The 12,547-nt window shown below is 38.9% G+C and overlaps 1 protein-coding gene across 12 annotated transcripts in view; it reads left to right on the top strand.

Moving 5' to 3' along the window:
• The first annotated feature begins 580 nt into the window (after positions 1-580).
• LOC122071314 overlaps positions 581-12,547 on the top strand; it is a 22,310-nt gene continuing 10,343 nt past the window's right edge. Inside the window, exons 1-6 of one of the 12 annotated variants that reach the window (XR_006138145.1) lie at positions 582-1,059; positions 1,186-1,385; positions 3,115-3,165; positions 5,438-5,560; positions 10,138-10,291; positions 10,583-10,727. Coding sequence is in view for 5 of the 12 variants with exons in the window: in XM_042635640.1 (XP_042491574.1) it covers positions 1,320-1,385; positions 5,438-5,560; positions 10,583-10,746 (353 nt within the window). In the remaining 7 variants the exon portion in view is untranslated. Of the gene's footprint in view, positions 1,060-1,156; positions 1,386-3,114; positions 3,166-5,065; positions 5,339-5,437; positions 5,561-10,137; positions 10,292-10,582; positions 10,747-12,547 lie in introns of all 12 variants that reach the window. The other 11 variants (XR_006138146.1, XR_006138147.1, XR_006138143.1 and 8 more) reach the window with 11 other exon arrangements.

Here is a 12,547-nt window from a genome sequence, read left to right as displayed (position 1 = left end):
GAATTTCGGTGGTGGTGGCAGTGGAAGAAGCGGCAGCAAGGGCCGAGAGTTGTCATAGGCTGTTTACCAGAAGTAGGACTACGGGCGGGAGCGTCAGCAGCGGTAGAGAAGAAGAAGAAGAATAGCTTCGCTGAAAGTGAAAAGGCGTAAAAAAAATTGCCGATTTCCCGAGATTTCAGATTTCGGACTTCGGTCTTCAGCGGGAGAGAGATGAGAGAGGTTGAATTAAAAACTTAAAACTTATTATTTTATTACACGTTTCTTTAGGTGGCAATAAAAATTAAAAAAAAAAAAAAAATCCGATAACTGACGCCTGAAAACAGAAGTCTAGCTCCGTTTGTCTATAGGAACGCGTGTCGGTCAACCAGCGTATGCGAAGAATAAATACTCTTCGTGTACGCGTAGCTGATCCTTACACTTGAAAGAGAAGAAAAATGAATTCCTAACGTTGTTTTATAAAAGAAATGAAAAGAAAAATACATGGGCAATTGAGGCAATATGAAATTTGCAAGGAGCTGCAAGTGCAATAACTCAGGTACGCAACCCAAAGAAAAAAAGTCTACTTTTATTAGCTGTTTTATCAACCAATCGATGTCCCCACAGCCCACGTTAATACCAAAAAATAATAATAATTTCTCTCTGCATTATCTCCGTCCATACCTTCTCTCTCTGCAGTATCTCCGTCCTTACCTTCTCTTTTTATTGTCCACCATTCATGCGGAGATGTAGCTGCTGCAACTTACGGCCTGCCTACCTTCTCGCGGAGGTGTTGCTGCTGCTGCAACTTATGCCGTCGGCCAGGGGAAACAGGGTGCTGTAGAGTCACTTACAGTGTCGACGATAGCACCGGCGGAGCAGTGCGGAGAGCTAATTGAAATGAAGCAGGATGGGAAATCATTGTTGTTAGCGGAGCTGAGTGAATCAGTGGAGTTTTCTCGCCCAAACACGGAGTTTTCACGAGTTTCGGTCGGCATTTTTATTTCGGCAGCAGTGATGTTCCAAATTTCAAAAGAAGAATCTTCCGTTGCTCTGTGGATAACCCCCAACGGCAAAAAAATGGTAAAGACAAAAAGAAGTTCTCTTGTCTTTCTTTCTCTAGACATCCAAACACAGGTATTAAGCTAGAAGGTCTAAGTATTGTAAATTTACAACGTAGTTCAACTTCTCCTTCTCCGTCTCCTTCAGCACTCCAGCTCCAACACCAATCGAAATGAAGCAGGATGGGAAATCATTGTTGTTAGCGGAGCTGAGTGAATCAGTGGAGTTTTCTCGCCCAAACACGGAGTTTTCACGAGTTTCGGTTTATTTCGGCAGCAGTGATGTTCCAAATTTCAAAAGAAGAATCTTCCGTTGCTCTGTGGATAACCCCCAACGGCAAAAAAATGGTAAAGACAAAAAGAAGTTCTCTTGTCTTTCTTTCTCTAGACATCCAAACACAGGTATTAAGCTAGAAGGTCTAAGTATTGTAAGTTTACAACGTAGTTCAACTTCTCCTTCTCCGTCTCCTTCAGCACTCCAGCTCCAACACCAACACCAGTTGCCTCTACAATAGCGGCTCTCTCTCTCTCTCTCTCTCTCTCTCAGATGGTTTGTTACTTCCAGTTGCCTCTGCAATAGAGGTAGATGGTGATGTGGACGATTAAGATTTTAAGAAAAAGGCAATCTGGATCCATTTAAGAAAACTGTCCTAGAACCCAAACCAGGCCGCTCCTTTTGAGAGTGGATTGGGTCCCACTCAACTCAACCCAACCCCATAAATCGGTTTATAAAGTGTTGGGATCCTAAACTATATCAACCCACGTAAATTCTGAGAGAAACCGATGTGGGATGGGACCGTAGCATTATCCATTTAATAAATATGATATACCCTCCTCATTTTTTATTTTAATATGTTATACATATTTTCCGTCTCTAGATTTTGAATCCAACCACGGGTTTTCATGGAATTCCATGAACCGGAAGGGAGAAATAGAGATTTTTCAGGTGACTGTTTTTTCTTTTGGAAGGATACAAATAATGGAAAAATAACAAGAAGTAATTCACACGTATTTACGAGGTTTCGGTAAGATTACCTAACTCTTGGGTGAGGTGAAGTGGGGTGAGATGAGGTGAGATGAGATGAGATCTTCTTACTATCAATGAAAAATAGAATTATATCGATCTACCTCACTATCAAAATTGCCCTCAAACAAATTTTCAAAACACCCCCTAACAATCCCATGACCCGTTTATCAACAAATAGGGTCACCGTTTTGTCCAATGCCTGCACCAGTACTCCATAAATTAACTGCAATAGAATACAACAATTCTTATTCATTAAATCTGAGCGTTTGGTGGATCTATCCACTACTCCTTTTCTTGTATCTTAATCTTTCTTTTTGTTGGGTTAGCTCACTTAGATAGCTCTTAAATTGGGTCTTCTCTATGCAAAATTTTATTCCTCTATGGGTGCCTTTGGGTTTTGACCATCTTACTAGGGGAGGGAACGGTAGGCGGTAGCTGGTGGCTTTTTGCCCTTTTTCTGCGGCGGGAAAAACCCATTTTGAATTTCTCTCCGGGGGAACAGTGTGGTAGTGGGCCTGGTGGCATGTGGCTCTTTTTAGGGATTCTGAATTTATTTACGGAAAGAAATCATCTCTAAAAATGATCGGGTGTTGTTGTGGTTGGTCGCTGTTGGAGAGAGGAGGGTGAGGTTCCTGTGGCGGCGAGGAAACACAAGATCTGGTGGTGCTGATATGGTTATGGTGGTGGTATAGTGAAAGATCAGGTGGTTGTAGACTTGTGGTAGAGACAAGGATGGTGTAACAACAATTAGCAGTGAGCAAGAAATTGGTGGTTCCGGTGGTCAATGGAGGATCAGTTGTGGTGGGGGAATAACCAGAACTGGTGGTGCTTATTACCGACCGTAGAGTTTCACCAAAATAAAATCCCTATATTCGGCTTTCCTATTCCATAACAATCCATATCACATATAGAATCATACGTTCAATCTCTTGGCAATCCTATCTTTCCATATTCTGTATAAGTCGACTAGGCTCTCATATCTTGTATTAAGAACTACTATTGTCGAGTAACCAAGGCAGGTAATAAGATCTCTTGTGAATGATGAAACAGGGCCATGGAGGAAGTGCTGGTGCGGTGGATCGCAGGTGATTTAAGGCCACGGTATGTACGCATTATTATTTTTTCATCTACTTAGTATCAACATTGGCACGCAAGTCTTAGATTCTTTGTTACGTACTTGAGACGGGTTATATCACATGTAGGGTGTGGCAGAGTTATAATTAGATAAGAATTATTATATGTTTATTTTATAATTAATTGTAGTTATTAGCATGTTTATAGGTTGTAATAGGGCGTGAGTAAGTGATTATGCATCAATCTCTAAGCGGATGAATGAGAGAGAGAGAGAGAGAGAGAGAGAGAGAGAGAGAGAGAGAGAGAGATATGTAACATTTGTAAACCTTTGCCAGCCAAAGTCGCTGCAGATTTCATAATGATGTTAATTGTTACGTAACATGATAATCGCTATTGTGATGCATGCATGTGGTGGTAGAGGAGTCGTATCAAATTAGGTTAAGAAGGTTCCGTTGTGTGTGGTTAACGTATTAATAGGACATGCATGAGTTTTAAATTACATTTAGTTATTGCAAGTTATTGTGAGTTGTTCAAACTGCTAAGGGCGTGCCTTGTAATTAAGGTTGTGTTTGGTATGTATTCCTATTATGAGAATGTGAAAATATAGAATGTGTTCTTAACTGAGAATGAGAACATTGTTTGGATAAAATGTTTGCTTAAAATGCATTTTTTATGTGAGAATGCTCAGACATTTTATCAAACACCTCATGGGTTGAATCTTTTCAGTGAAAATCCCAGACAATATTACATCAATAACTCACAAATAAAAATATAAAATTTTGAATGGTTCCTTAGATAGTATTGCTTACATCAAACCTGTAAAGATCACAAGGAAAACCGGAGATTCTAAGATTTTGGCTTTGGGAGGAGATCTTAAAAAGGAGAAAAAAAGAGAGATTTTTAGAGAGAGAAAAAGAAAAATAGTTTTTGGATATTTGTAAGAATGAGACGCTATTCCTTAGGAGAGAAGGTGCCTTTCATAAGATCAGTGGCGGACCTATTTTCATTGGGCTGTGCCAATAGCTGAAGATTGGAGACTGGGAAAATATCCCATTCTAGAATGGGCTGCATTCTTGACCGTGTTCTAGAATTTTGAGAATTGAATGCTTACCAAACAATGTTTTTAACAGTTCAAAATGTGTTTTTGGTCCAGAATGCAAACACAGTCTAAGGGGGTCAACGGGTTTACGTTTTGAAAATTTGTAAATCAAATCCAAATCAAATAGGAATCAGTTAAAATCAGAATCGCTTTTCACTCCAAGCTGGTTTTATCTAATTCATATGCGGTTTGTTGTGTTGATTTTGAAAAAATGATTGCAATTCCGAATTGTCACCCGTTTAATGACAATTCTATTCGATTTACATGCGTTTTGTAGTCCTGATTCACATTTGATTTCACCTTCGTACGCTTTAACTCGATTCCTTTTACATTTAATTTGGGAGCATGAACAAATTAGATTATAATAAACTTGAATCAAGCCATTTCTTTACGGTCCTGTTCGATTTGATCTGTTATTATATTTGGTTTCGATTTCAATTTTTACACCTTCATGTGGAGGTATTATTTAATAGAGATACATGTTTAAACCCAATAACAACCTTGTTCCGATGAGGGCGCCTCAATGCGGAATTAGACCCACTCTATCTCTTATCTTCTTAACCTTGGCTTATCCAAGATGGACGTCAAGACAGAAAAGAGAATTCTCATTCACACAGCAGATTAGGTTAAACTTTAGCGAGATACATTCTCTCTCTCGTTTTTTCCTCTTCTTCTTGATTGAAATGTAATGGCGGGCTATGAGGTTTTCAGAATTCCTCGTTGCGTGTTTTTATTTATAAATTGGGGAGGATGATAGATACCAGTCAGAGGCTCGAGCTCGAGATCTTGTAATGAACACGGTTTTTTTTTTTTTTTCACGCTACACAGCTCACCAACCACGCCATGCAAGATTTTACGCAGAGTAATACAAACCGCTATTATGTCTACGGCGGTAACCAATTAGCACTGCTACTTATAAGTATTCCGCGGTGGGGCCAAATTATTGGTACTTGAGGCGCGAGGCATAATATTTTTGGGGACAAGTTTCAAGGTTAGAATGAAAAGAAAAGAAAAAAATAAAGAAAAAAGGGTTGAGCTCTCATTCACAACTTAGGTTTATCCCGTCGGAGACAAATCGGTGCCCTTAAATATAGACAAAAGGTTTGTAGTTGGAGTTCCTATTGGCATCTCTCCTCAGTTTCTTCTTCTATTTATGTTTTTGTCAATTGTAATAATTCCGTTTGTGTAAATTTCCTGCAGGTCTGTGATGCTGCAAGGGAGTTCTGGTTTCTACTCCTAAGCAGTTTACGAGAATGTTTTGGAAGGATGGCCCTATTTTTACATGGAAGAAGCCAGAATTGCTTTCAAGATCAGGAAAGACTTGTAAGGAAAACTTATACCTTCTTGTATCTTCTTCTCTCAGTTTAGTTTGGAAACCAGACTAGAATCAGTTAAACTGGGCCTATATAGCTGAAACTACTATACTCAATTTCAAAATCTGTTATAATACATGAAATTTTTTTATTTAATAAGCATGAATAATGGGATTCAAAAGAGGGTTGTGCGAATTGGTTGGAATCAAATCTAATTCCAATTCTTCAAACCGTGTCTGTACTTGTTTTGTTACTGATTGATTGGCCATAACCAGTTGAACTGAATCGATCCAGAATAGACTTGCATGCTGGTCTGATCATCGATGACGGATCTGGTTTTTTTTTCCCTTTCTAAAATCATGTGTTAGGGCATGGTTCAAGTCGGCGATGGAATCAGCCTTCATGGATTCCAATTCAACCAGAATTAGCCATTATTTGGCTTGAACCGTAAAAATCAAGTACAACTCGACTGTTTGGAAGCACTTGGGATTGATTGATTCCAATCTAAAGCCACTGAGATTGACCGATTCTATTCCTGTTTGATCAGAATCGGCAGTCCCTCCAACCAATCCCAAACTCAAGTGAGAAGTAATCCCCAACCCCCCCTCCCCCTTCCCCTTCCCCTTCCCCTTCCCCTTCCCTTTATCTATATATGAATATATGATTTTTTTTTGGTAGAATGTGAATATACGATTACAAGATAAAAGGCTTTGATTTCACAAAACAAACCAAACCACACCGCCTTAAATAGAAGGATCCGTAACCATGTTGAGGGTGGAATCATTGCAGAGGTGATATATTCGTATTATACATCCAAGCCATGGATGGCTAAGAGTTGTAGGGATATGTTAGAATGATATTTAGGAATGTTTGGTTGTTTAATTATTTAGTTATTGATAAGTTATTGTGTAATGGATTATTGGGTGGTGGTTATCTATTATGTGTAAAGGCGTGGGAAAAGTGGAGTATGTTGTAATGGCTATTCCCTAGCCCTATTTATTAGCAAAAGTAAAAGAATGAAGATACATGTTGAAATCCCAAAATTATCTCAAATGAGATGAGGTAGGTTTTCTCACCCAAGCCAAGACACAATGCTTCATCTGTAAAGCCGAATCCTTTCACCTATTTTTCTCCTTTATTTTCAATCACATTTTCTCTCCTATTTTTTCTTCCTCTCTTTTGTATATGTTAAATGGTATCAGAGACAGGCAAAAGTAGAGCTGGTGGTGGAGGAGGCTAGAATTTCTTCGACATGTGCTTCACCAGAGCCTGAATGCTATATTCAATCGCACACTTGCTTTTGATTGTCCTTTAGGGCAAGGACAAATTTAGGAGGGATGAATTGTTACTTGCCTTATATTGTGAAATAGAGAGTATAGGTTTAGCATATTCAATAGTTATTTTATAATTATTTTATGTTTACCTTCTTAGTAGTTATTGTGTGGTTATAATTTAGTTGTGAAGGAGTGATGTATTATGGGGGAAGTTTTGTACTTGGGAAAGAGAAGTTAGGAGTTTGTAACTACTTGTCTTCCCATTTCATGAGGGATAATTTTAAATGAAAGGTGGATTTTGGATAATATTGATTCCTATAGTTTCTCTCTTGAGAGAAAGGAGGTCATGGCTTTCTCGGTAATGCCAGGAGGTCGGCTACCTCCCAGTTAGTCAGATCCCAAGCTTGGTCCATAAAGCAGCTTATCCCTTTAATTTTTCTCTTTTCTATCTTCCCATCTATTTCCTATGTTCTGTTTATTTCATTCACCTTATCAACATCCCAAGAGGGGAATTCGCCAATGCACGCATCAAGTGGTAATAGAGCTTAGGCACGACACCCATTGACGGATTCATACATTCTCTCCTTGAGAAACAAGGTCATGGCTTACTCGATTAAGCCAAGTGAAGATCATCGGCGGAAGCAGTACTATAGTTTAATTTCCAAAAGAATGGTCTTGAGAGCAAGACCGGTTTTAGAGGGATGGATTGATATATAATCATATTATTACATCCAAGCCATGGGCGGCTAAGAGTTGTAGTGATGGATTAGAATGATATATGAGAATGTTTAGTTGTTTAGTTATTTAGTTATTGACAAGTTATTGTGTAATGAATTAGTGGGTGGTGATTATCTATTGTGTGCAAAGGCGTGGGAAGAGTGGAGTATGGTGGAGTGTGGTGTAATGGCTACTTCCTCGTCCTATTTATTAGCAAAAGTAAAGGAATGAAGATAGATGTTGAAATCCCAAAATTATCTCAAATGAGATAAGGTAGGCTTCCTTACTTAAGCCAAGATCTAAAGGTTTCATGGCCCCATATCTTTCCGGCTAAGGAATGGGAAATCTTTCTCCTGTTACATGAATCAAATGTTTCATTTCATCCGGGAAAAGCCATCTCTTTCTCAACAATTTCTTTGTCATTTGATGATCTATGATACTATTGGAGTGAAACAAGGGATCTAAAGAAGAAGAGAGGCTAGAGTATATTAGTAATAAGTAAATCTTTTGTATGTAAGAAGACTGCGAGAGATTTTGGGGATAAAGACCAATCGCAAGGCATGAGACCACCCAAAAAGCACTTGATCATGATCAACTTTAGAAGCCTACTTGGGTATTGAGCAATTATCTGATACCGCAGTACTATTTGTCCCAAATTTGAAACTGATATTCCAATTTCTCTGTTGTGTGTTTGGGAGTCTTAGGCTTCTAGATTTTGCTCTTCACAGACCTCTTGTTACGTACACGAGAGAGAGGAAGAGAACCATTTGGGTATTGGTGTTCTTGGAATGTTTTAGCTTGCTTGGTTGCTTGGCATGAAAAGGATAGAGAAATTAGATATGAAGAAAGTGAGTTGCTGAGCCAAATTGTGGAAAATCGAACAAACAATAGTAGTTAGAGCAATGTTGATCACCTTGTACCAAGGACCCTCATTGTGGTTGTGGAGATTGATCATGGTTTTAGGTAGTTAAGAAGCATCATATTAGATAAACTTAGTGTAGCTCAGATGAAGATGTTGAGATGAATGTGTGTTAAAACTAGGAAGGATAAGATAAAGAATGATCAAATTAGTACTGATTTGAGAGTAGTTCTGATACATAGTAAGTCTCGAGAAATTTGTTTGAGAGAAGGGGTAAGGAAAGCTATGCATAGCGTAGGCCTTGTATCAAGTATGACATTGAGTAAAACTAATTGGAGGGTAAGGATCATGTAGCCAACCCCATTTAGTTGGTTTAGGACCGAATTATTGTTGTTGTTATTTGACCCTTAAAAGGTATGCAGAATTGTCTCCTCTTGAGAACCTTCTATACACTGTGGGTAATAGTGGTTACAATACAGACTGTTCTTTGAATATGCTGGCTGGTGACACAAAAATTTAGAGCTTTGTAACCCACTTTAGTTGAGAGCTTTAAGAAAACTACTTTTGAAAAAAAAAAAAGAAGCCTAGTTTGTACTTTGTACAGCTTAGCTTTGCATTGTCATTTCTTTGCTCTCTCTTTTCTTGCCTTCTCTGGCTGAAGCAAGGTTTAAGAACCTGGAATCGGATGGAGGGTCGGCCTCCATTTTGACAGATTTAACTAATATATAGCGACTAGAGAGTGAAATATGTCTCAAGTGCAGATTTAGATTTAAAAATTAGGACCGAGTTTCCGTAACAAGGGAGAATTTTGTGAACCCTAGGATGGAGTTGTGAACCTAGCCGCACATGGTGAAGGAAAACTTCTCCCTAAAAATTATGGTAAGTTGTACTTTCTTAGTAATCCACGGAGCTAATCCATTATAATCCAAAAAAAAAAAAACCCATATAGCTAACAGGAATCACAAATTCAACTGTTTCCCCAACCAAAGAAAACTAAACAGAGCCTCATAAAGGCAATTCAAGTCTGTCCCAAACCTCGAGTTAGAGTACTGCTAAAACTGAAAGCCATTAATTCCAGGCATGTTGGTGCCAAAAAGTCCAAACACATCGCAGCACCGAATGAGGTTAACACAGCAACCGAAGAGGTTTCCACTGCCAAACACACAGCAAGAATTGGGAAATGATCAGTTCAGATTCGGGACCAGTACTACTGCATTATTGTCTAAGAAAGAATAGGAAAGGAATTATTGGTCATCATTGATCACATACCAGCAAGCAAGAGCATCACCACTGCCAAAACAGAGAGAGCAGAAAAATTGGAAATGATCAGTAGTATTTATCAATACTGTGTCATCGTCTCTAAGAAAGAATATGAAAGGAATTATCATCAGTGATCACATACCATTGTCTGAGGCATCCTGGTTCATCCCTAGGTGGTGGTGCTTGTTGATATTGGTGGGGAGGGCCCATTACACGGGGCCCTTGGTAAAGAGCTGCAACAAATTTAAGAGTTTTGTCATAAAGGATTCAGAAAATCAAATCCAATCCACAAATTATATTAAATTAAGTCAACATACACAAAGAGCATTTGTCAAACACTTACCAAGAGAAGATGGAGACTGATATGAAGGAAAAACCAAGATCTAAAAGGTAAAAATAAAAAAAAATAAAAAAAATTAAAGCCCATGCGAATCATAGAGGTAGAGAACACATTATTATAATCCAGATCACATGCAGAGGCCAAGTGAGATTCCCAAAGGGGTATGAATCATGCCAGCCAGACAAGGAGGGAAATTTCGATGTGTTTACAAGCTCAAGACAAAACAGAAAGGGGAAAAGAGCAACATAACCAGAGCACACCCATCTACAAGATCTACAAGATCCTCTATTGGTATGTCTGCAATTCTTTTTTCTTTGTTTTTCAGTCGCTTGCACCGAAACTCTGGCTGCTATTTCGATCTTCAAATCTTGTTTTCTTCATATAAGTACATCTGTAGAGTCAAAAAATGTTCAACTGTAGAAGGTGATCCTGTTCTGTTTTGGTTTTGCATGATTTCATGACTATATAGACTATCCTTTGAAATCCTTCAAAAATTTGAAGGCAAATCTGCTTGAAAAATAAATGTTCATACATTTTTAGTTCCGGGCTAAAATTTTCAATATGTTTCTCATACATGTGCAGGTTCTAGGAGAAGTGAAGGAAGCTGGAAGGATTTGGGTCATCACATTCAGCAACTGTGAGTCTGACAGCACTTGCGGTGGCTATAAGTTTTCAGGAGGGTACTGGAGGGTCAGCATTTGCTCTTGCTGTGGTTATGGGATCTGTTGTACGTATTTACTAACCAGGTCTTCATTCTTTTCCATGGGTGTTCTTGCTTTTGTTTACTCGAAAAAGGCATTCAGACTCACTAGAGTAGCCAATTATGACCTTTTTCCTTTTCCCCTCTTAAGTTTCCATATGGAGTTTGAAGTTGTAAGAATACCAATTCGTAGGGGTTTAAACCAGTACAGTCGAGGTAGTCTGGCGACAAGTAGGCAATTCTTAAGATAATGTAAAGGCAATCGAGGACTCAAATAGAGAACTTGAAACTAACCCACAATAGGACCTTCCAATATTAACAACAGTACCTTATAACATCAGTTTCCAGCAACAGAAAACAACAGAACACCTAAACATTAAATTCACAGCCATGATCTTAACTCTTATAACTTTCAGCAAGGTTTAACAGTACCAAAGGTTGATGTCCAGCCACAGAAACAAGACAGTATAAATTCTGGTCTATCTGCAGGACAGTAATAGGCTAATTCCCAGAAAACTCAACTGCTTGCAAATTAGCGACTAGACTCCGTTGATGAGGCTACTATGAGTGGAATAACTCCCCAAAATTACAGCCAAATCTTATTGTTGGATTAGAAGATTTCAAGGGACTCAGAATTAGAAAGTAGGATTCAAAAATGAGAACCCAACGTTACAGCTAAACCCCCTTTGGACAAGGCTTAAATCACTATCAAAGGAAGACCCTATGGAGGTTATTATACTGTCAAAATATGTGCTGATTCTGATGACTTGATATGGAGTTCCAGAGGCTCAAAGTCTTCTGTAGAAAATCACCAGTACAGTAGTCACAGGGCAGAAGTTGCTCTTTCAAGGACCAGCTTCTGTGACACTCGATGGGTCAGTCTTCTAGGGATCTCCCAGCAGCAATAAAGATGGAAAACAGTCCCTTGATTCTCCAGATTTTATGGTCTTACACAACAATACAGATAGAAACTAGGACACTCAATGGAGAGAAGAGAAAGAGGAGGAAGATGTGGGAGGGATAGGACCAACGCCCCTCACCTATGGCGTTGCTGGTTAGTCTCTTACTGCTTAAGGTCTCTCACCTCACTGTTTCTCACTGAAACTTGGTAAAAACCAGAACCCAATCAACTTCAATAATACTGGGGAAGGACACTCAAAGGTCCAATTCATATAGGATGGCTGAGGCCAAAATTAAAAGGAACTAATAATAAGTCCCTTACAAGGAAACAATGGGACTTGTTCGGTGTCATCTCAGGAAAATATTGTATTGTTATTGTTTGTCCTCAAACGATGATGAGGCCAAGTATATATAGATTACAATGATTTGGTTGCCAAGAAATAAAAAGAATGGAAGCAAATGCAACGTGGCAAGAGAGACCAAATTGGAAAAAAATTAAGACAGACTTTCCTATTAGAAAGTAAGATTATATATAGCAACCCTCTGTTACAGCCAAACCAGTCTTTGGATCTGGGTTAAATCACCATCGAAGGACGACCCTAAGGTGGGTATTAGACTGTCAAACTAAGTGCTAGGAGGGTATTATACTATCAAAATAAGTTCTGATTCAGATGACTGGATCTAAAGTTGCAGTGGCTCGAAGACTGCTGTAGCAAATCACCAGTACAGTAGTCACAGGGAAGAAGTTAAACTTTCAAGGACCAGCTTCTGTGACATTCAATGGGATAGGCTTCTAGGGATCTCCCAGCAGCAACAAGGATGAAAAACAGTGCCTTGATTCTCTCAGATACTATGGTTTTATTGGAAAATACAAATAGAAACTAGGACACTCAATGGAGGGAAGAGAAAAAGGAAGAATATGGGGGAGGAGGGGAGGAGGGGAGGAG

This window comes from Macadamia integrifolia, unplaced genomic scaffold (genome assembly GCF_013358625.1).
Source record: "Macadamia integrifolia cultivar HAES 741 unplaced genomic scaffold, SCU_Mint_v3 scaffold_206A, whole genome shotgun sequence".
NCBI lineage: Eukaryota > Viridiplantae > Streptophyta > Magnoliopsida > Proteales > Proteaceae > Macadamia > Macadamia integrifolia.
The sequence above is the reverse complement of the archived record's forward strand: the minus strand, read 5'-3'. Positions and strand labels throughout refer to the sequence as shown.